We start from the raw sequence: 25,092 nt of genomic DNA on the forward strand, positions 1-25,092 counted from the left end.
TGTGTGGCATTTTCTGTAATTCTTTTTCAAGTCCCTTATATTCATCATCCAAGGCTTTAAGAGTTCGCCTTTTCCTGTTGTTCTTTTTCTTGTATAGTCTATTATCAAGCCTCTAACATAGGCCTTCATTGTGTCCCAAACATTCTGTATTGAGGTGTCTTCTTTTCTGTTCTCTTTAAAGAAGAAGGCCAATTCTTTCTCCATCCATTGTATAAATTCCTTATCCTTTAAAATAGAATTATTTAATGTCCATCTCGATCTTTTCCTTTGTCCCTTCCATTCAATTGTCAATGGGTTATGGTCAGCCCAAGTACTTGTTTCAATATTTACTTCTTGAATACTAGACATAGAAGAAGAAAAAGGACAAGATTTGGTTGCGATAATGGTAGGAATCTTGGCGGAGGCGCTCGAGATAACAGAAGAGAAGATGATGGATGGAATTGATGAGATATATCGAGTTTTTACAAGATATGCGATGAGAAATAACCTACCCAGAGAAGTTCATATTAGATTTATTAAAAAATCTTTGAAGACACAAATATTGCAAGTAGCAAGAGAGAAGCCACTGAAATACAAAAGTAAAGAAATTTTGGTTTTAAAACAAATACCTAGAAGAGTGAGAGAGATGAGAAGAGAATACCGATTCCTGACTAAAAGGTTATTGGAAAAAGAGGTGTCTTACAGGTGGTTGATTCCAGAAGGATTGATGTTTACGTGGCAGGAACAGAGACATAGAATTGATTCAATTGAGAAAGCAGAACTGTTTTGCGCAGAGGTTTTTGGAGGCAGAGAAGGAGGAGCAGGAAAGGAGGTCCCATCAATTGAATCTCAAGAGGAACAAATGGAGGTTGGAAAAGAAGAAGGTGCAGTAGGTGGACAAGTGGATATTAAAGATCAACGTGAGGCAAGACCCACGAGAGTGGTTAAATCTAAATATAAAACATAATTATGGAAGAAAAAAATTGATTACAATGAATATAAATGGACTGAACTCAGCTGCTAAGAGAAGGAAGATTTTCCATAAATTAATGAAATTAAGGTTCGACATAATTTGTTTACAAGAAGTTCATATTAAAAAGCAACATGAACAATTGTTATTACAACCAAAATTAGGGAAATTGTTTACCTCTTTGACACAATCCAAGAAAAGAGGGGTGGTTTTATATATTAAAGAGGCCATTCCAGCAAAAATGATTTATACAGATGATGATGGGAGAATATTAATGGTAGAAATAATGGACAATAATAGAAAGATACTTTTGATTGCAATTTATGCACGAATGATAAACAGGAAGAATTCTATAGAAAATTACATACTAAGACTGCCGAACTTGACTATGCTAATGTAATTATGATGGGAGACTTTAATGGAATTGTGGATAATAGACTTGACTATATTGCAACAACAGTAAAGCATAACAGGAAAACTCTTCCTAAATCCTTTTTTAAAATGATAGATGAATTAACTTTAAAAGACATATGGAGAGAAAGAAATGATAAATCTAAGCAATTTACGTTCTATTCAAATAGGCATCTATCATGGTCCAGATTGGATATGATTTGGATCTCAACAGATTTAATGTCTAGATGCAGAATTTTTAAAAAGCCCAAATGCCCTGCTGCTTTTGAGTCATGGAATGTTTGTAAAACATTACTCACAGGGAGCAGGGACATATAATTATGTCCCTACCCGGGCCAGTCTGTCCCTGAGAGTGCACTCTTCTTTATGCGCCATCAGCCATTCATCATCTTTTAAGGCAGTTTTCAGTTTGTCTAGCACCTCACAGGAATGTGGGCTTTCCCATGGCCCCTTGTGAATACTGCTGCCACTAATTGCTTTGATGGAATGACCGGTTGGACAATTTCAGGTCTGGCACTGTTGTATTGTGATAGTCTAGGCAGGGCATCTGCTAGAAAGTTTTTTTTCCCCAGGATGGTAACATTAAACCGATTGAAATACTACAAGAGTAAAAATGACTCTTATGGCATTTTTTGTCTGGGCTTCTATGTTTATGATTATTTATTGTCACCTATCTCACTGTGGGGCTACTCTAGGTGGCTTACAATAAAAAGGGAAAAAATGAAAGGAGTGTAAACAGAAGTAAAATAACAGAATAAAACGATGAAAAAGAACATAAACAAGAACATGTCAAGGTGGACAGGTGGAGAGCAGAGAGCAAGGGGTGGGGAAGTAGTTTGCCATCTATCCAGCAGCAGCCTCAAGCATGGAACTCTCCCATCTGGTTATGTCCTTAATTGTTTCAAACTTTATATGAGATGTTGTAAATCTTTATAATCCTTTACAAGTCTTTATAATCTCTATTTGTAATGCCTTGGTAAGACCACACTTGAATATTGCATCCAGTTTTGGTCACAATATAAAAAAGGTATTGACACTCTGGTAAAGAGTGCAGAAAAGAGCAACATTAGGGGGCTGGAGACCAAAACGTGTGAACAATGGTTGCAGAAATTGGGTTGTATCTAGTGAAAAGGTGTATAGATAACATAGCAGTCTTCCAATCTTTGGGGGCTGCCACGAAGAAGTGGGGGTAAACCTCTTCTCCAAAGCATCAGAAGATAGAAAAAGAACAATGGATGGAAACTAATCAAAGAGAAAAGCAACCTGGAACTAAGGAGAAATTTCCTCACAATTAGAACGGACTTGACTTGCCTCCAATCCAATCATGGGTTCACTGGAGGCTTTTAAGAAGAGACTGGATAACTGTTCGTCTGGAATAGTTATAGGGTCTCCTGCTTGAGCAGGAGGTTGGACTAGAAGTCCTCCAAGGTCTCTTCCGCCTGTTATTCTGTAACTCGCAGTTTTGGAGTGGGTTGATAAATAATATACGCAACGAAACAATTGACTTAATGGTGTTTTTCATATTTAATAAAATTATTTAAAAGAAAATGTTCCGCACACTTTTCACATGGTCTATTATGTGATCTATTATATCTGTCAGACAGGATTAACAGGCACTCCTTGGCTCAGACTCAAGCTTATAAACATTCTATCTCAAGCCCATGTTCCATGGTTCTATATGCGGCTTTGGCCTCTCTTGAGGAACCACCAGTTCCCCACAGTATCTACCCGATTGGTTTGTTCTAACAGGACTGGCACACTCCAGGTCCCAATGCCATTTTCTGGTATGCACTTTTCCTGTGGCAACCCCTGTCCTCTGGAATGAAGTCCTCCAGAATTTGAATGGCTCTCACACTGCTGCTGTTTTGAAGAGTCCTTTGGCAAGGACAATCAACCTCCCTTTCTTTGCTGCTCCCCTCTGGGTTTGTCGTCTTTACCATCATCATTTTGTTTGATGCTGTGTTTTTGTGAGTTTTGTTCTGACTTTTAAGTATTTTTAACAAGGGTCAACTGCCCAAAGTGGCTGGGAGTCTGACAACATATAATTTTAATGATGATGGGATTGACTATGAAACCCCAAGAGGCAGCTTTTTAACAGAGAGAACTGTTTGCTCTCAGACCCTGGATGTAGTCACAGAATTGCAGCTCAGAGACTTTCTTCTAAGAAGGCCGCATTTCTAATCATCTTTGTGAGTGCGAAGACACAGGCTACACTCCTTGGATCTGTTCTGATGGTCCTCAGAAAGGCCACTTTACTGGCAAGTAACAGGAAACTGGGACTAAAAAAGGATAGCTATATGCTTATGTTTCAATTACTGCTACAGAAAACTTGCTGGACAATAGCTAATTATTCCATGCAATGGAATATGGAATATTTCATTCATTCACCATATTTCCAATATGGAATTATTGGAATATTCCAATAATTCCTTTAAATTATTACAACAAAAATCAAAATAGAAACATTGAAATGTTATTCCCCAAAGCAATTTGTTGCTGCTGCTCTATCTATTCATTCAGAGTCAGAACATTATTTGGCATCCTATCTCAAATTACTACTGGAAATAATTTTAAATGGATAAGTGAACGTTGGTTCTTCTCAGTGCTTGAACCCAAGTATCCACAAAATCCACGTTTCCTACAAGGCCTCTTTGTGATCTTAGCTGTCCACGTCAGTGAATTTTCTCTTTTTGTAATTCTGGATGAGGCTAGATATTGTGATTTGGGAGGCCTGACCCATTTCCCAGCATTGGAAGTCCTGGAGTCCCTTCTGACCAGTCTGGAATAAGGTCCGCTCCAACTCATCCAGCCGGGCCACCAATGCAGATGTGTCCTCATTGAAAGTATTCTGGGAAGAGTCCATGATATGACGAAAACGGCCAATAAATGTCTACCAACAGAAATAGACCTATTTAGCATGGAAAACGTTAGCTTGGATTCTCACAAGGAAAAGATTGGTAACTTCTGCAAGAATCACTCACACTTAAGAGACTTAACAGCAACCACCTGATTCAAAACATCTGTCTCTGTGCCAGGTTTCATTTTAATCACGAAATTGTTAACCTGGGAAAGGGAAGATGGAGCAGTGCCAGATCAGGGACAGGCAACTCAGTGCCTCATGGGGGTCTTAAAATTTCAATTCCCAGCAAAACTAGGCAGTGTCGTTTGACATTAGGAATAAGTCCCACATAGCTGTAGTCCAGAAACTGCCTCGCCCTGCTCCAGACATCTTAGCATTCGTCCTCATTAGGCGGAGCCTTTGAGAGCTGAAGTATAGCAACAGTTGGAAAGCCAAATATCCCCAATTCACATTCAAAGGCTGCCAGAATGAAATGAAAGTTCTGAGTGCCCTTGAAATGGATTATATGCACCTTATTCAGCAGTAGAGCCTGATTGAGACCATTGCTGAACCAAGCCTGAAACCATAACTCAGAACTGATAAATAATCACTCCACTCCTATCCCAAGGATCAGTTCAGAGCCTTTCTGAAATGGGTAGTTTAACGAACATCAAAATAATATTATGAGGATGATTATTGCTCAGATTAACTATACCTAGACAATACATTGTTTATATAGACATAGAAAATTTTGCTCTTTCTATATTTAACAAAAATTATTTAAAAACAGTGTTTTAGATGGCTTTAGTAGAAGAAGTTGCCATCTGGGACAACTGCTAGATGGCTGCAGAAAGATAAGAAAATGGCATTTTGCTACCATTTTGTATTTTCCAAGTTCTATAACTTGGACCTGATAACTATCAAAAGTGTGTCCATTGAAGCAGAATTTTTGTTTAATCGCAAATAGGGCTTTAATAGTATTTTTATACATGCTTAAGAGAACTTTAATTTCACACATGCATACACTGTATAAAATGATAAATGAGCTTTAAAATAGATTATGCCCATTAAATTTAAGTCTGCTAAACTGAGTTTTGTTAAGTATCACTTCTGAAAATTATGGCTATTTTTCTCTGCTTATATTTGGGGTTGCCTCTCTCTTTAGTTGTTCCTTCTTTTTACCAAAAGCCTTAGAATTATATACCTTTGGGGCTATTGCAGTCTTTTGTTTGCACAAATATCAGCCTCCAATAGAAAAATGTAACAAACAAATGTATATTCCCCAATAAAAACACTTTTTTTAAACATTTTCAATACAAATGTTCTGGTAAAAATTATTTTAAAAGAGTTTTTCTTTGGATACTGAAAGGCCTAGCACATATGAAGGCGAATGTCACGTGTTCCCAGAATAACAAGTTGCAGTGATCCAGCTGCTGGGTCCACCGGATACCAGTAAAGTTTAGATCTTTTGAGCTTTTGAACTCCTGCTGGAGCTCATCCTCAGAGAACGTCTCTCTAGCACAGCGTGTGTGTTTTGGGCTATTCTGTGTGTGGTATTTATATGATGCCTGTTGTGTGTGGCTTTTTAGATGTTGATTGGGGTCTTGATGGCTGGCTATTGTTGTTGGCTATTGTTTACTTGTGCTACCAAGCCCTCACCTCCTAAGAACTTGATAAGCTGGTGGTAAATCAGAACTTCTGTTGACTAATAAGAGGCCTGCTTCCCAGGCTTCAATCCTTTCCCCAGATGTTTTTGTGCCTGCTTGTCCAACAAATTGAGTAGACATATATCGCTTCACAGTGCATTACAGCCCTTTCTAAGTGGTTTACAGAGTCAGCCTCTTGCCCCCAACAATCTGGGTCCTCATTTTACTGACCTCGGAAGGATGGAAGGCTGAGTCAACCTTGAGCGGTGAGAATTGAACTGCCAAAAGTTAGCAGAAATAGCTTGCAGTACTGCATTCTAACCACTGCGCCACCATGGCTGCAAAATTGAATGTATGCCCTTGTTCATTGCAACAAGGTCAGATAAGGAGATCTAAACTCATTTGTAGTTCACATTGCAATGAGCAAGGACATACATTCAATTTTGCAGCACTAAGAGTGTTGGGCAAGCAAGTAAAAAAACAGCCAGGGAAGTGATTGAAACCTGGGAAACGGCCCCTTGTCAGTCAACAGGAGTTCTGATTTACCATCAGCCTGGCAAGTACATAAAAATTCAAACAAGCTTTTCCTCTAAGTGTACTCGGTTGATGATGGCAAGCCCAAGATCCAATCTGCCTAAATATACAAATGTGTTAACCTCTTTAATTGGTTCATCATCTAATTGCCATCTATGTTTCTGATGCTATTTTCCAAAAACCATGATTTTTTTATTTAGAGTTACTAATGGTTAGGGAATTGACCTAGGGAGTTGGCAATAAGAGTTGAATCTTTTTAGTAGCCTATGCAATCCTACTTGTGAATACGATAATAAAATCATATCACCAGCATAGAGTAAGCTGTTACAGTATGTATTTAGGATCATCGGCATATGTACCTTCATTAACCCTGGCAAATCATTGATATATGAATTAAATAATAATAGGCCCAGGATACACCCTTGCCTTACCCCTTTATTTGGGTGAATCCTTTTAGTCAGCACCCTCAAACAGGTATTTGTGTAAAGGGCTTTAATCAAAGCCAGCAGTCTAGGTTCTATTTTAAGAGATGTCAGTTTTCTCCATAGTACTTCTCTGTTTATCATATCAAATGCTGCTGTGAGGTCTATCAAAGCAGCAAAAAGGGATCTTAAAGGCATATTTGGCAATTAGATGTTAAAGCAGTTGTCAACAGTGGATCAGCTTTGTCTAAAACCTGCTTATTCTTCTGCAAGGACATGGTTTCCCTCTACCCAGATTTCAGTTCTATTTAAACAAGGGTTTCCAAACTTGGCAAGTTTAAGACTTGTGGACTTCAACTACCAGAATTCCAGAGCTAACAGGACTGGAGGAGGAATTCTGTCAAGTTTGAAGACCCCTGATTTAAAAGGAACCTAGCATATATTTTTGCTACAATGTCAATCAGTCTGATGGGCCTGTAGTTACTAGGATCGTTTTTATTTTCTTTTTTATATATATATGGGACAACTATTGACATCTTCCACCCATCTGGTATATGGCAAGTGTTAAAGACCTGCCAATATTGGACCCCATCAATTGGGAAATTTCTTAAATAATTCTGCTGGTAAGAAATCTTCACCTGGGGCTTTATTGCTATTTAAGCTTTTAATAATGGAGTGTATGTCTTTTCTCCTGGCCAAGGGGGAGGAGTTCTAGGGTTTACTGAATCATTGCTTAAGGACAGTTTCTCTACAAGTTCCATGGAAGCAAACAAATACTGATAATAATTCTCCCAGTCCTCAGTACAGATTGGTATATCAAATGAAAATCTCCATTCCTTTAGAACACCTGCTACAGAGTGCCAAAATATTACCGAGTTATGACTTTTGGCAGCCAACTCAAATTCTGACCTTAATTAACTATCACCTACATATTAAGGGTCAATAAATAAAATCTACATTGCACAGGAAGTACAGGTCTAACTCAAAAAATTAGAATATCATGCAGAAGTTCATTTATTTCAGTAATGCAACTGAAAAGGTGAACCTAATATATGAGATAGACTCGTTACATGCAAAGCAAGATAGTTCAAGCCGTGACGTGTCATAATTGAGATGATTATGGCTTACAGCTCTTGAAAACCGCAAATCCACAATCTCAGAAAATTAGAATATTGTGAAAAGGTTCAATATTCTAGGCTCAAAGTGTCCCACACTAATCAGCTAATTAAGCCATAACACCTGCAAAGGGTTCCTGGGCCTTTAAATGGTCTCTCAGTCTGGTTCTGTAGGAATCACAATCATGGGAAAGACTGCTGACCTGACAGTTGTGCAGAAAACCATCATTGATGCCCTCCATAAGGAGGGAAAGCCTCAAAAAGTAATTGCAAAAGAAGTTGGATGTTCCCAAAGTGCTGTATCAAAGCATATTAATAGAAAGTTATGTGGAAGGGAAAAGTGTGGAGGAAAAAGGTGCACAAGCAGCAGGGATGACCGCAGCCTGGAGAGGATTGTCAGGAAAGGGCCATTCAAAAGTGCTGGGGACTTTCACAAGGAGTGGACTGAGGCTGGAGTCAGTGCGTCAAGAGCCACCACACACAGACGGATCCTGGACATGGGCTTCAAATGTCGTATAACTCTTGTCAAGCCACTCCTGAACAACAAATGTCAGAAGCGTCTTACCTGGGCTAAAGAAAAACAGACCTGGTTTGTTGCTCAATGGTCCAAAGTCCTCTTTTCGGATGAGAGCAACTTTTGCATCTCATTTGGAAACCAAGGACCCAGAGTCTGGAGGAACAATGGAGAGGCACACACTGCAAGATGCTTGAAGTCCAGTGTGAAGTTTCCACTGTCTGTGTTGATTTGGGGAGCCATGTCATCTGCTAGTGTTGGTCCACTGTGTTTCATTAAGTCCAGAGTCAACGCAGTCCGTCTACCAGGAGATTTTGGAGCACTTCATGCTTTCTTCCGCAGACGAGCTGAATGGGGATGCTGACTTCATTTTCCAGCAGGACTTGGCACCTGCCCACACTGCCAAAAGCACCAAAACCTGGTTCAATGACCGTGGGATTACTGTGCTTGATTGGCTAGCAAACTCATCTGACCTGCACCCCAAAGAGAATCTATGGGGCATTGCCAAGAGAAAGATGAGAGACATGAGACCAAACAATGCAGAACAGCTGAAGGCCGCTATTGAAGCAGCCTGGTCTTCCATAACACCTCAGCAGCGCCACGGCTGATAGCTTCCATGCCACGCCGCATTGAGGCAGTAATTGCAGCAAAAAGGGGTCCAAACCAAGTACTGAGTAAATATGCATGCTGATACTTTTCAGAGGTCTAATATTGTTCTATGTACAATCCTTGTTTTATTGATTGCATGTAACATTCTAATTTTCTGAGATTGTGGATTTGGGGTTTTCATGAGCTGTAAGCCATAATCATCACAATATGACAAATTAGAGCTTGAACTATCTTGCTTTGCATGTAATGAGTCTATCTCATATATTAGTTTCACCTTTTAAGCTGCATTACTGAAATAAATGAACTTTTGCATTATATTCTAATTTTTTGAGTTTCACCTGTATCTGAAATATTTTTTCACTGCAATGTTTTAAGATGAAAATTATTTGGGTCTTATCGTCAATACAAAGAAAGGAGAAAACAGGAACCCTAAGCTTGGGCTGTTAGTACACAATTATAATGCAGAATTACATCAAAATTAGGCTAATGTGCAGAATTGATAAGTAGTACATTAATTGAATGGACTGTTATATTCACAAACTTTTTCTTTTGAAGGGCTCTGAGAAATGCAGCATTTGGTAGCTGTTTCACAGGAGTAGACTACAACTCAGTCTTGAGAAGACTGGGTGGTGTTTGCCCCTCACCCCAACCCCAGGTTCAGATATATTTCCATTGTTAGTTGTGGATGGTGAAACACTTCCCTATTCACGACTATGCAACTGGGGAGTCCTTCTGAACTTGTGCTTACTGTTCAAAGAACAAGTGACAACTGTGGCCAGCAGCTCATCTTGTGCACCTATTGATATGGAGACCCTTCAGTTATTCATGTAGTGGTCACCTCATGATTGAATTACTGCAAGGCACTGTACATGGGACTGACTTTGAACACATCCAGAAACTATCACTGTTACAAAATGCAGTGACATGAGCAATAATGGGCATGTTCTTGCTATGTCCATGGATCACTGCGGCTGTGCAAGCTGTGCCAGTAGGCTGCTGAGTGCAATTCAAGGTTTGTTGAAAAAGCCCTGTGTAACATGGGGGGGGGGGGATATCTGAGGCCTATCTCCAAACATTTCTGCTTGCCTGGTACCCTGACAGAATGGGGGTGTTCTAGTCCTCTCTATGTTGTCATGAGAGGGAAGCATGCCTTCCCTCTCATAGCTCCTACTCTCTGGAACAGCCTACTTTAAGAAATACACAATGCCCTCTCTCATGGGGTTTCAAAAAGCCCTTACATACTAGCTTTGTCATCAGGTCTAGGGTTACAATCATGTATTTTTCAGGGCTCTGGTCTGGTCTGTTACTGTCATGACTCTCATAGTCTGAGTTGCTTTTGGTACGGTTTGTTTTAAACGTTTTTATTTACAAGGTAAACAGAATCTACTGGAATGGGTGGCTGTAACAAGTTTCAAATAATAATGAAGAATTATAAGCTGTAAGAAGCAGATCTTTTACCTGTAGTATGGACTGAGCTAATTCAGTATTTTCAGGATTGTCAAAATTGAGTAACTGGGACCCAAATCCATAGTAATATGGCCCCAATTTATGCAGGTCAACCACACTGGCATCTGCATTAAACACTGTCCGCCAGCTCTCTTTGTACACCTTTGGTAGCTCCACAGAAAGAATCCTCCGCTTGTCATACAAGCCTTTGGCCAACCAGAGAGGGATTTCCAACTTTGAACCCTGCATAATGGGATAGAATACAAAAAAGGGAGAATACAAAGGGACATAACTGAACATTCCCAATGCTGCTCCGAGTAGCCCTGTAAGTAGAGGAATTCAATGGAGGTCACCCAAGCGCGAGACATCTGCAGCAGCCGGATTCCCCGCATCCCTCCTCGCTTTAAACGCTATCCAGGAGGCAACCCTGACTGCTCTTGCGAAGGAAAGAAGCGGTGACCAAGTCGCGGAGACAGCAGACTCATTGTGCATTTCTGCGGTGGGGCGGGCCTCGTTCAGCCAAAGTGAAAGCGCCCCCAGGGGAAACCTACCACGCCAAGAAGGGCTTCGAAAGCGCCCCCCGCACGGGCTCTCCAGTTAAGGGAGGACGCGAACTTCTGAGCGCGGGAACCGCAATGCCAGCACTCCGCTTCCTTGGGCGGAGGCCTTCGAGGGCATGGGCGGGCAGTCCTTCCCCGGACTCGGCCCGCCAGCGAGGTTGCCAGCTGGACACAGGCGCGGCCTGGCCTGGCCTGGCCTTAAGCGCCGCCGACTCCAATCCAACCGCCCGGCCGCCCAGACCCGCCACCGCCCGTCTAAAGGAAGCCGCCGAGAGTTCCCCCCTCCCGGGCAGACGCTACTTCCGCCGCGCGGCCGCCGAGCGCTGGAGCCCGCAGCGGCGCGGGGTGGCCCTCACCTCAGGGAGCGCCTTGCCGGGCGCAGCGGCCGCGTCGACCCTGGCTAGGAAGGCAGCCAAACGAGGCCAGGCGACCTCGGCACGGCACGGCAGCCGCTCCTGCGACATAAGGATGTCGGCCAGCGAAAGGAAGTTCTCGTCGGGGCCGAGCGCGGCCTCCACCGGCGCGTAGGGGTCAGCCATGGCGCCTTCCGAGCCTTTCAGCAGCCCGTGCGCCTGCGCGGCTGCGGCTGCTTTTCCTTCGGCTGCGAAGGGCGGGGGCGGATCCTGGGGCGCACACCCTCCCACCCGCGGAGGGGGCTAGGTGGGGGGGGGGTTCCCTAAGGGGCACGTGGGCCAGCATTGTCCCAGTGCAGGGGGTTCCAACGTCGGGAACTTTAAGACTTCAATTCCCCGGCCAGCAATGGGTTTGTTTAGATTGCTGAAATTTAAAAAACAATCATGGTTGGAGAAATCACTCGGAGCTTTCCTTACTCTAATAACTGCTTCAGAATTTTCTGTAAACGTTTAATTTTATTTAACTTAATTTATTATATGTGTTCTTAAATATTGATTTTGGATTATAAATAAAAAAAAAAACATCCAATTTAGAGGCCTGTAATGCTCTACTCCAGAGGTCACCAACCTTTCAGTCCTCAGGGACCACTAAATCCATATTTTTAAATTCTGCGGACCACTAATATGAATCCAGCGTGCTGCTTGATGAAGCACCTGAACACCCAGTGATGGGATGGGGTCCTTCAGGCAACTCGATGTCACTCACTCCCACCCAGTTACATGACCCCCCAGCCATGCCTACCCAGGTTTTGTGGCTCCAAGTGTTTTCTATGGGAAACAGGTGTCTCTGTCTCTCCCTCCCTCCCTCTCCGCCCCCCCTCTGTCTCTCTCTCTCTCATCTCTGTCTCTTTCTCTGTCTCTCTGATCTCCCGCTCTCTCTCATTCTGATTCTCTCGTGCTCTCTAGGTCTCGAGGGTGATTCTTCAGCTTTTGTTGATGCTGGACACACCGCAGTCACTCAGGGAGACACATGACCTGCTCCCCACCCTGAGATACTCGCCCGACCCAACTGCGGCCAATGTGCTGCATCGTAATAGGCTCCAGGAGGAGGAGGGGATGCTGTCTCCACCATTGAGAAGCATGCTAAATTTAACTGTGCTGCACAAGGCGCTGCAAGAGCAGCGGGCAGGCCATGGAAGTGGCAACAACAGCGATGAAGCGAAACGGCCAGAGAGGAAATTGTGTGTCTCCCTGAGCACCAAAAAGGGCTGGAAGAAATGCCTGTGAAATCCAGCAAGAGATGAAGGAAGTACAATGGTGCTTTGCTCCTGCTCTGGACTATGGAGCGAATCTCCATCCCCCACCCTTACCTTCTCAGACCCACGAGGAGTGGCTGGGAGGGGAGGGCAAGGGGCGGGGCCAGCTAACAGGGAGCCACAGCAGGGGGACGAAAGAGCCACGGGTTGCCAACATCCATTGCTTTGGCCCACCTGCACCACCCCCTTGCCGCAACAGCACTACTACCTCGTTCCGGCCAGCGAGGGCTTTGCTACTCCTTGCACATTGTACCACCTGCAAAGTTGCAAGTTGCATGTAGCACTTTCTATAGCAGAGACTTCCAGCCCCACCATGAGCTGCCTGGCTGGTCCCATATTCCAGAGCTCTAGTCACAGGACTGGCCCATTGGTCATTCTGGAGCAGCTCCTCCACCCAGGTGCGCTGTGGACCACCAACATTTTCTTGCAGACCACCGTTTGATGACCTCTGTTCTACTCACTACTTCCCTTCAAACTTGAAATGGACTTGTCAATACACACAGGCTCCAATTATTCAACTCCAATTATTCAGCTAACTATTCTCATGTATTCTAGCACTGATGAGGTTACCTAGCTTGAGTAATAAAACCTCTGCATAACAGCAACAGAGTTCAGGGAGGATCAAGGACCCCTAACTGTACTCGTCTAATGATGCTATAGAACAGCCCACATTTTGACAGCTTTTCTACCATAACCAGAGTCTTGCAAACTGAATGCTTCACCAAAATCAGAGAGGCTGGAAATCTCACCAAGCAAAACCAGCAACTGAAGATGAACCACAATTATGTTATGCCAAAGCCAAAATTGCAGTGACTCGAGCACTCTGCGGTGTAGGTGAGAAGTGCAAAGTTCACAGGGTCCTTCTATCGAGAAAGGGCTGCAAAGACTTCAACTTCCAGAATTCCCCAGCAGCATATACTGGCTGAGAAATTCTGGGAGTTGTAGTCCACAAGTCTTAAAGTTTCTAAGGTTGGAGACCCCTGTTTTAAAAAAAGGGTGGGGATGGAGTCACTGAGTCAGTCGCGAGTCAGTCGCAGAGCTGAGGCTGCTCCGCCAGACCGCGACAGCGGTGACGCGGCTTCCCGCAGGAGAGGCGGCTAAACTCACCGACGGTCTCAACTCTGGCTCGCCTACCGGCCTTGAGGACCCGTCCAGGCGGACTGAGGAGGGCGGGGCGCGCGCACGAGACCGCCGCGGGGCCGCACGCGCGAGATACTTCCAGGCGTCTCTCGGAGGCGGGGCGTGCGACTGTTGCCATAGCGACGCGGCAGCGCGTTGCTGGAGCAACAGGCGACGTGCGGGCCCTTCGGCGTTGTGGAGTCGAGTGCCGGGTTTCGGGGCGTTGGGTGGGTGCGCTCGGCCGGCCTGCGTCCCCCTCCAACGCCTCCCCGTTGGCCTAGAGCCGGAAGCGTCGCGGCGTCGGGGACCCTCGGTGGGGGGTGGTGGTGGTGGGGCGTTTCGGAGATCGCTTCGTCGGTCCGCCTGGTGAGTCCTGGGCTACCCGCAGGCGTGCGGGAAGCGCAGCCGGGGGTGCCGGGGAAGGTTCAGCCAGCGGTGGGCGGAGCGGTGAGCGGGCGGGTTTCTGCTGGGCTTTCCCCCCCCGCACCCCCACCCACCCCCACCCACCCCCGCTCGTGGTTTCTTTTACAGCCTGGAAGCCTGAAATGCAGGATTACGCTCTGAAGGCTTTTGCTCCCGGGGAGGGGAGGGGAGGGGAGGGGGGGTTAGTAGGAAGTGCAGACTCCGCCCGCAGGAACCTCCGCGCCGCCCTTCCCGTTCCGAGGAGGAGGAGGAGGAGGAGGAAAGCGGGACAGGCGATCCCACCCGGAACCTCCCCGAAATCTGCCCCGTTCCAGCTGCCAGGGTGCCCCGCCTGCAAACGGCCTTTTGGGGCACTCGGCTTGAGTGACCCTTGTAATGGCCGCAGTTCAAAGGCGGCGGCCTCAGTCTGGAGCGGAGAGCTTCTCTCGTCAGACCCAAAGGAAGGAACTGAAAGAGATGCTCCCTTGTTGCTGAAACAATAATACTGCCAAGCTAGAAATCGGATCGTAAGACAAGGGTTTTTTAAAACTCCCTCGAGGATCTATTTCTCTCATTGACAGTCCAAATAATACTTTGCTATACTTCCCAGCTTTTAAAGAAGCTTATTGTTCTTTTTTCAGAGACTGACAAAGATGCTAACTGAAAGAGCCCGGAAATCTCTGCTTCCTTTGAAGTTACCAGAAGGATTTCAGAGCAAAGTGGTTGCACCTCGAAATGCAAAGTTGGTTACAGAGGAAAAGAAGGATGCTCCAGTATGTTCCTTTAGGGATGGATGCGGATAAAGGACAACTTCCTTGGGTTGACCTTCACACCTGTTGACTATATGGCCTTAACTGTGTTGTTTTCTTGATAACATTAATATTTTACCACTGCCTTCTGCTTGGCTGGTTTTTGACTTCCCAGTAGAACAACACTGTATTAAATTTGCACATCACCTGACTCAGCAACTTTGGGTGACTTGCAGCAATTAGCAATACAATTACAATAAAATCAGTAAATTATAAAAATTTGATAGCAAGTATGACAACTAGAGAGTTTTCATACTTGCTGATGGTGAAGGTTGGTCTAGTCACCAACCTTGGGATTTCTTGATGGTTTCCCATCAGTGTCTGAAAACACTCATTTCCCAGAAAGCAAACTGGAACAATAAGCAAAAGTAACTGAGAGCCAGTTTGGTCTAATAAAGCACCCTGCCAGACACCAGGAAGCTGTGAGTTCTAGTCTTACCATAGGCATAAAAGCTCCTGGGTGATTTTGGGCCAGTGCCTCTCTCTGAGGCCAACTGCCTTCACAGGGTGGTTGTTGGGGGTGGGGTGGAGGAGAACAAAGGTGTGTTGGATATGTTTGTCTCCTTGAGTTATTTATGAAAATAATGAAGGATAAAAAAATTAAATCTAAAAAAATAGCTTAACCAAAAATGCAATTCCAAAACAGGTGAAGTCTGAGACTAAACTTGCATTTTTTAGATCCAGGACCCAATTCATTGAGGATGATAGAAATGGACCCAAGAAATGAAGTACCCTTGTCTCATGTCAGTTGGGACTGGAATATCCATCGCTATACAAGGCATCACTTAGTGACAACAATCCCTGCACTCCTGCTGCTGCCATTACCCGAATCTCATAGTCCTTAAGCAAGGCAATTTCCTGCCAGCTTCTCACACCTCACATCTCAGTGGGGAAGCAAGCAGGAAGCTGTGATTCCCAGGCTTCAGGTGCTGAGTGGGGGAAGGAGCAAGGGGGTATGGGTGTGTGTGCAGGAAATCACAGGGAGGGAGGGCCGTGTACAAAGGAGACATGAGAGCCGCAGGTCAGGGAAATGGCGCCAGTTAGTGGTGGGAGAAGTGCAATGACATCGGGGGAGGGTGCATGGAACTTCAAGGCCTGGTTATAGCCACTGTTTATTCAGCACCATCATAATGTCAGCTTTGTTGAGCTGCAGGATGCTTAGAAATGCTTAATGTATCCCAGGCTCCCATTGCATAGAAATCAAAGTTAATGAAGATCAAGGTAATGCAACACAAAAATGCAACCTCTCCACAATTATCCATTCAGAGATGGCTTTGTTCAACCTAAGGAAAATAGGGAAGTATAGAAGAAAGCTGCAAATTAATGTTATTACAAATGAAAATTCCAACAATTGAAATGGACGATCTGCATTTATGTCTTTTAAAAGAATTTCAGTGGGAAATCATTTTTCATGGACTCTACCACAATAGGTTGGAAACACATCTCATGGAACAGGAACAGCAGGAAGAGCCAATCTTGATGAAGGTGTTGATGCACTTTTGCTTCTCTTTGCAGCTGACACCCTCGGCTTTTCTGAAAGAGATATCTCTCACAACAGAACAAAGGCTGGCAAGCACCCATGAAGTACGCTTGCCTCACATAATTCAGCTTTTGGACATGAGTGAAACCTCACACCAGAAAGTAAGTATTTTTTTTTACTTTAGTGCAGGACCTGTGGGCTTCTTGCAATACACGGGTATGAAAAGATATGGCACAGGATTTTATTAGCTTAAAAAATACTTGTATATTTTTATATTAAAAAAAGAAGAGATGCCGAAGGTAATATGAATTGGTTGAAAAATCCTAAGGCAAAATTTGATGTGGCATCCAAGAAGTAGGAGTGGAAAATGTGCGCCTTTGGGATCATGTCTCAAAGTGGTATCCTTGGAGTTGTGCCTATTGATGGGAACCATCCCAAAAATAACAACAAAATGAGGCTGTTTTTCACTTTACCCCACACAATACCAATTTATTAAAATCAACCTTCAAATTGATTGATTTATGGCTAGCAGAGTTTAGATGCATCTGAATAAAGCATGCCATGTGTTGCATGCTCAGATGTATTCTGTTCTGCCACCTTATGCATGTATGAAATGCCTGACATTACTATAACAGAGAGCCAGTTTAGTCTAATGATTAAGGTTAGAAACTGGGAGACCGTGAGTTCTAGTACTGCCTTAGGATCTAGCCCCTAGACTTTGAGCCAGTGACTGTCTCTCAGCCAAACCAACCCCATAAGGTTATTGTTATGGGAAAATTAGGAGGAGGAATGAGTATTAGATATATTTACTCCCTTGAGCTGTTTATCAAAGTAATAAATATGAAATATAAATTAAATAACTAAATAAAATTCAAATTAAAAGTGCATAAAATTTGTTCTGATTTAACTGATATTCTGCTTAAAACCCATTCCCTCCTAGTTTCTTAAATAAATTTGTGACGATAAAACCAGTGGCCGTTTGTTCTCCTTTAATGGAGTATCAGGCCCTTTGCTCCTGAGCCTTTCACTTAACCATATTTAACTGGAAGGAAGCCAGCCCAGATTGCTCCCACCCTGTGGCCCAGGAAATACCGTAATAGTCTCCCCTTGGCTACTGCAGCCAAATCTCAGCAGCTGGGAATCAGCCCTAATTCTTTCTGCCACAGAATGAAGCCACACCAGGCCACTGATTCATCTAGCTATTGGTTCTTCCTTGGTCATGTAGAGCACAAGCTGGCCAGGGAAGCCGCAAAGCGTGAGGTGGGCCTGATATTTTTTTCCTACAAGATATTCAAATAGCAAATACAGGCAGTCCTCCACCTACAACCACGATTCAGCTCAAAATTTCCATTGCTAAGCAACGCAGTTGTTAAATGCGTTTTGTTCCATTTTCAACTTTTCTTGCCACAGTGAATCACTGCAGTTGTTAAGTTAGGAACACGGTTGTTGAGTGAATCTGGCTTCCCCATTGACTTTGCTTGTCAGGGAGTCACAAAAGGGAATCACATGATTCCAAGACATTGAAACCATGCCAGTTGCCAACCATCTGAATATTAACCACATAACCGTGGGGATGCTGCAACAGTGGTAAGTGTGAAAAACTACATATACCAATCACATAAGTTGAAGCCTGAGGGCAGGGCTGCAGCTTGGAATCTATAAAATCTTCTGGGCTATCTGATAGTCAGAGCTTTCCTGGGGAGAAAAGCTTTCCGGCTTTGCCATGGCCCTTCAAAGCACCAGAGATTTGCCAGACCCCCATATGGCCAGAGTTGAGAGAGCCCCGAGGCTTAGCTTTACTTACAAAGGCAGTTGTGAGTACCCTGGGTTATTAACTGTGGCTAAGTTTTAAACACACCTCACATTTCAGTCAATTATACTGTTTTTCTCTATTTAATGGATCTTATTGCCAATGTTAGCTGCTCTTTACCAGTTGCCATAATGGTTATTGATGCAATGTAACTGCACTAAGCAACCCCAGTATTTCCATCTATTGCTCTGCATCTTCAGTTCTCCTCGGTTGATCTGGATCGGACTCTGTTTCAACCATTCCCATCAGAAGTGGTTTTTCAAAATTATGCCCCTTGTGAGCTCTACGAAGTACCACTGATCCTGAGGAACAACGACAAGGTAGCCTTCATCAGCAGACTTGGGATATGGTTTGTGGGGGGAGAGGGTCATGGGGGGAAAAACTTAGGTTTCAAAGAGTTATAACCGTTTTTCTTATGGAATGGTAATCATCCGGATAAGCCTTTTCAAGAGAAAGATTTGCTTTAATGCAACCTATTTAAGAATGACCTAGAACAATATCTCTTTATTGTAATTTTGTTACTTCTTTGAATCGAAAGGTTTCTAGTCTTAATGAAAATTTAAGGCTTCATCCATACTTTGAACACTTCACTCTTAAAAATCCCAGCAAGATTATTTTAACTATTCTTTCTAGTTGCCATTTTGAAACTGCAGGGGCAGAAGGTTCAAAAGGAAGCAAATTTCTGTACTGCCAATTTTGTCCTCTATAAGAAAACTTGATTCTCAATGAACTATTTAAAAATAGAGAGAGTGAAGTAGAATTTCATGGTATTGTTTATTTTTAAACTTCAGCCTCCTGGTTTTACTTCAATTGTCAGAATGTACTCTTGGGATCCTAAGATATTCAGACATTCTGTTGGGGATGCGTTTTTATCAGAACAGTTAATACAGTTATATAGTATATTTTTTACCTAATTGAACAATCATAATGAGATTATATAGCTTCTGCATTCTTTATATTTTTAGTCACAAATAGTCCAAAATAATTTTGCTACCCTTCAAATGGCAACAGCAATTTAGTTTCCTTCCAGTTTTGTAGTAAGTTACTTCACATCAATAAAAATGCAGTGCAGAATTATTCTGATTCTTGTTATTTTTCTCATGATTTTTTCTCAGCTAAGCAAAGAATTGCACAGCATATTAAGATAATGTAATTTGTAATTATTTTGTCTTTTGTTATTTTTCTGGATTTCTGGAAAAATACATCCATCTCATCTGAAACTAACTCTTTTATCTTTAAAAAATATGCTAAAAGAGAATAAACCTTATATTTAGAAGTCTATTTCCAATTTTAAAGACCATCTGGCAGACAGTACAGGACAATAAAAACAAGGACAAATAGGCTGAAAAACAGCTTCTATCCCAGGGCAGCAGCTCTTTTGAATTCTACTGTAGAGTGCAATATTAATGCAATATCAGGGGTTTTCAATTCAATGTGTAGAATGTGAAGGATGTGTTTTGTGTTTATTTTTATAATCATAATGTACAATGAAGATGGTATTTAATTTTGTTGTACGAGGTGCAATGATAAAGTAAACTAAACTAAACTAAAAGATGCCTGTTTGCTATGTCTTGACTTAAAGGTAAAGGTTCCCCTGCACATACAGGTGAAACTCAAAAAATTAGAATATCATGCAGAAGTTCATTTATTTCAGTAATGCAACTGAAAAGGTGAACCTAATATATGAGATAGATTCATTACATGCAAAGCAAGATAGTTCAAGCTGTGACGTGTCATAATTGAGATGATTATGGCTTACAGCTCTTGAAAACTGCAAATCCACAATCTCAGAAAATTAGAATATTGTGAAAAGGTTCAATATTCTAGGCTCAAAGTGTCCCACACTAATCAGCTAATTAAGCCATAACACCTGCAAAGGGTTCCTGGGCCTTTAAATGGTCTCTCAGTCTGGTTCTGTAGGAATCACAATCATGGGAAAGACTGCTGACCTGACAGTTGTGCAGAAAACCATCATTGATGCCCTCCATAAGGAGGGAAAGCCTCAAAAAGTAATTGCAAAAGAAGTTGGATGTTCCCAAAGTGCTGTATCAAAGCACATTAATAGAAAGTTATGTGGAAGGGGAAAGTGTGGAGGAAAAAGGTGCACAAGCAGCAGGGATGACCGCAGCCTGGAGAGGATTGTCAGGAAAAGGCCATTCAAAAGTGTTGGGGACTTTCACAAGGAGTGGACTGAGGCTGGAGTCAGTGCGTCAAGAGCCACCACACACAGACGGATCCTGGACATGGGCTTCAAATGTCGTATAACTCTTGTCAAGCCACTCCTGAACAACAAATGTCAGAAGCGTCTTACCTGGGCTAAAGAAAAACAGACCTGGTTTGTTGCTCAATGGTCCAAAGTCCTCTTTTCGGATGAGAGCAACTTTTGCATCTCATTTGGAAACCAAGGACCCAGAGTCTGGAGGAACAATGGAGAGGCACACACTGCAAGATGCTTGAAGTCCAGTGTGAAGTTTCCACTGTCTGTGTTGATTTGGGGAGCCATGTCATCTGCTAGTGTTGGTCCACTGTGTTTCATTAAGTCCAGAGTCAACGCAGTCCGTCTACCAGGAGATTTTGGAGCACTTCATGCTTTCTTCCGCAGACGAGCTGAATGGGGATGCTGACTTCATTTTCCAGCAGGACTTGGCACCTGCCCACACTGCCAAAAGCACCAAAACCTGGTTCAATGACCGTGGGATTACTGTGCTTGATTGGCTAGCAAACTCACCTGACCTGCACCCCAAAGAGAATCTATGGGGCATTGCCAAGAGAAAGATGAGAGACATGAGACCAAACAATGCAGAACAGCTGAAGGCCGCTATTGAAGCAGCCTGGTCTTCCATAACACCTGAGCAGTGCCACAGGCTGATAGCTTCCATGCCACGCCGCATTGAGGCAGTAATTGCAGCAAAAAGGGGCCCAAACGAAGTCCTGAGTAAATATGCATGCTGATACTTTTCAGAGGTCCAATATTGTTCTATGTACAATCCTTGTTTTATTGATTGCATGTAACATTCTAATTTTCTGAGATTGTGGATTTGGGGTTTTCATGAGCTGTAAGCCATAATCATCACAATATGACAAATTAGAGCTTGAACTATCTTGCTTTGCATGTAATGAGTCTATCTCATATATTAGTTTCACCTTTTAAATTGCATTACTGAAATAAATGAACTTTTGTACAACATTCTAATTTTTCGAGTTTCACCTGTACATGCTAGTCATTTCCAGTTCTAGGGATCAGTGCTCATCTCCATTTCAAAGCCAAAAAGCCAGCGCTGTCCAAAGACATCTCCGTGGTCATGTGGCTGGCATGACTAAACACAGAAGCCGCACGGATCACTGTTACCTTCCCACCAAAGTGGTCCCTATTTGCATTTTTTTACGTGCTTTTGAACTGCGAGGTTGGCAGAATCTGGGACAAGTAATGGGGACTCACTCAGTTACGCGGCGCTAGGGATTTGAACCTCTGACCTTCTGATCAATAAGCTCAGCATCTTAGCCACTGAGCCACCGCATCCTCATGTCTTGACCTATGGGGAGTTTAAATATTTTTATTGTCACCAGCCCTCTCCCCATTTACCAAACAGAAGTCCCACTATTTTCTTGTGGTCTTGATTTAATCTTTTCACTGAATGCTTCTTTTAATTCCTGCATTTCCTGCAGATCCCACGGCTTGTGAAGATTGTTTGTGAGAGTTCACCTTACTTCAGAGTCATCAGCCCTAATGATGTGTGCAACAAAGTCGCACCTGGCATGCCATCCACATTCCGCATTCTCTTCACTCCTGAGGAAAACAAGGCAATCCTTTTCTAATGTGTTGTTCTACAAAGTCATTCTCTATAAATATGCCAACCCCCTTCTGTTTCACAGGTTGACACAATATCGCTTTTCACTCTCTCTGTCATAATGATTAGAAAACTGGCAGGCTGAATGCATGAATCCTAGCAGTACTAAAATACAAATCTATGAAACACACAGCATGTGTGTGTATATGTGTGTGTGAGAGAGAGAGGGAGAGGGAAAGAGAGGGAGGGAGGGAGTGGGAGAGATAAGGATAAGATGGTGGAAGCAGTGTTATGCTGAAAGTAATGCATATACAAGGAGGCAAGTCTTGGCTCACAAGAATGCTTCCCTCACCTTGTCCTACTTTCCTCTCCCCTTCTGGACACTGCTGCCTTCAAACAAGATGACAGAGAATTAGTCTTACAAGAGAAGATAGACAGAAGCTGATTTGACCATCTTGCTTAGCATAATTGTATTGGTTTAGTTAACATGTATGCCATGGGTTATTAAACAAGGCTCAGTGGCAGGCTTTGCATTTGTATTGACTTTATCTACAGTAAATATCTGTATTGCAAGAAGATTGCTGGATATTTCAAACTCTCCATGCATTTGTGGAGATTGTCCATGCTTCCCTATTCTTGCAAACCATGCTTTTTCACACAAATGTATTAATTTATACAGTGCCTTTTGTGCTCTATAAATTTTTCATCTCTCCTTTTGAGAAACTCGTCAAGTCCAAGATTCTAGTCATAAGTTGAGGACTACTTATCTACAAGGGCTCTGATCTCCTCTGTAAGGGTAATTTATTTATTTATTTTTTTATTTTTTTATTTTTGTCAATTTCTTACAAGATAATAGGTATAAGTAAAAACATAGTTATGAATACATGGATACATATAAGAAAAAAAGAAAAAAGAAACAATAGGACAGGGACGGTAGGCATGTTGGTGCACTTATGCACGCCCCCTACAGACCTCTTAGGAGGGTCATGGAGAGATTTCTCATTTTTTCCATTCTTTTTTCTACCCAGGATTATTTCCATGAATTAACTTGCATTACTGAGAGGGAAAAATTCATTGTCCCTATCCGAGCAATTGGTGCCAGAGGCATTTTGGATTTCCCAGACCAACTGAATTTCTCCACATCTCCCGTCAAGTACAATACACAGAAAACCTTGCTTGTCCGGAACATTGGCAACCGAGAGGCCTACTACCAGATTGCCACCCAGAGGTGAGGTTTTGAATTTTCTCCCTAAGCCGAAAGGGTTAAGCAAGGGTAATTAATAGAGACCAGCAATAAGTCTGCCAGGCTTTTTATCTTTCAGAGACTTGATAGATTTGTATATATAGAGGCACAGCACAGGCTTTCACCAGCTATAAAAATCCTCTCTTGAACTATGTTAGAAAGTGCCCATCCTGATGTTCTCTTCTGTCTGGTGGCTTTGAGCAGCACTTAGCCTCCTCCAAAACAGTGGCTCTGCTCAAATATTCCGGTGGGCCATGAATCAAAGTGAGTGTGCTTCTTGCTCACACTTGCCACCTTCCTTGCCACGCTCCTCTTGTAGGTCAACCCTCTTCTGTGCTTCCAGATGAAGCAAACAGCGGTTTATCACTAATGTAGCAACGAAAAGGGGGAAGAGATGTCAAGAGAAGAGTAAACTCCCCTCATGTGTCTAAATGAGGTTTCTTTGAAAGCTGAGCTCCATCCTCTCTTGTGATTGTACCTTTCTTTCTCCCCCCCCAGTTTTTTTATTTGTATTTTTCATACATCTCTTCACATGAGCAATGTGATTCCAGATTACAGTATTTATACATAGTCATACTTACACTTTCAACTTTCTTAATTAATATCACTTCAAATTATTATCCATTGACTAATCTTTAGATAAATTTCCCTTTCATATTTCAATTCATTAATTCAGTATCAAAATCATTTCATCCTCATATATTTTCAATTCTTTATCCCCTATTTCCATTTTCAGCTTACCACCTATTTTATATTACCTTATGTATTGTTAATTTTCTCAAGAATAATATATAATTAGACAGTCAATGAAAGAAAAAATGAGTAAAAGTAAAGTAAGATTAATACATTTAGGATCCACTTAGTATATCCCCCCATCTACAATATATCTCATATCTATTCCAGAGATATTCATATAATCATTTCATATTTTTCCTTTGTTTCCAAAATTTCCCTATATAATTTTAATAAATTTTCATTCCCCTGCTTTTGGTTATAGTATAATTCATTCATTATAAATATTTTACATTCCCACATAATCCCTTCTAGTTCATTATATTTTCCATTTTTTCATATCCTTTGTATAATAAATTGTATTTTCTATTTCATGTATACCACAAATAAAATAAAATAAAATAAAAATAGAGTTAATTTCCCCTTTTACTTCCCTTTGGCCAATTTCAACCTATAGCACTTATATAACTCTAATTCACACGTTTTAAACATAATTAATGCCAGATTTTCACCCAAGTCATCATATTTTCTATTTTCCTAATATCATTTATATAGTCATTAGCATATTTTATATTATATATATATATATTAAGTTTTTGCGCATATTTATATGTATGGTATTCAGCTTTGTTCGGGTATTTTCCCACGTCGTTATAGTTATGCTTTTAAAGTTGTAGCAACGTTTCAGCAGAATCTCATCTGCCATCATCAGGCTTCAACGTTGCTACAACTTTAAAAGCACAACTATAACAATGTGGGAAAATACCCGAACAAAGCTGAAAGCGGGTACTTACCATACATGTAAGTACCCGCGAAAACTTAAGAAAATAAATAGATCGATAGATAGATATAGATCTTTGGTTATTTGGGTTTTCTCCCGCGTAAAATTGGAAGTATCTAGGCGACGTTTCGATGAAGTCTCATTCAACATCTTCAGGCTTGTGTCTTCAGCTTTGTGCTTCTCAGAGTAAGAGAGTTCTCTTTACTTTGAGAAG

At 42.3% G+C, this 25,092-nt stretch overlaps 2 protein-coding genes across 5 annotated transcripts in view; one reads left to right on the forward strand and one right to left on the reverse strand.

The window, feature by feature from the left end:
- The window catches only part of HYDIN (HYDIN axonemal central pair apparatus protein), a 343,587-nt gene that overhangs the window by 31,951 nt on the left and 286,544 nt on the right, over positions 1-25,092 (forward strand). For 3 of the 4 annotated variants that reach the window (XM_087940240.1, XM_087940242.1, XM_087940241.1), the window contains exons 2-6: positions 14,877-15,008; positions 16,560-16,685; positions 18,535-18,654; positions 22,001-22,135; positions 23,151-23,350. In XM_087940240.1, the coding sequence (XP_087796366.1) occupies positions 14,877-15,008; positions 16,560-16,685; positions 18,535-18,654; positions 22,001-22,135; positions 23,151-23,350 (713 nt within the window). Of the gene's footprint in view, positions 1-12,326; positions 13,549-14,876; positions 15,009-16,559; positions 16,686-18,534; positions 18,655-22,000; positions 22,136-23,150; positions 23,351-25,092 lie in introns of those variants that run through there. The other variant, XM_087940243.1, reaches the window with a different exon arrangement.
- Positions 2,866-11,625, reverse strand: GINS3 (GINS complex subunit 3). The gene is made up of 3 exons (XM_087940265.1): positions 11,402-11,625; positions 10,498-10,728; positions 2,866-4,250 (listed from the first exon to the last, which is right to left on the reverse strand). The coding sequence occupies exons 1-3, from the start codon at positions 11,582-11,584 to the stop codon at positions 4,020-4,022; spliced, it is 645 nt and encodes a 214-aa protein (XP_087796391.1). The 5' UTR covers positions 11,585-11,625; the 3' UTR covers positions 2,866-4,019.

This window comes from Pseudonaja textilis, chromosome 11 (assembly GCF_049901715.1).
Source record: "Pseudonaja textilis isolate UNSWEBS1 chromosome 11, rPseTex1.2, whole genome shotgun sequence".
Lineage (NCBI taxonomy): Eukaryota > Metazoa > Chordata > Lepidosauria > Squamata > Elapidae > Pseudonaja > Pseudonaja textilis.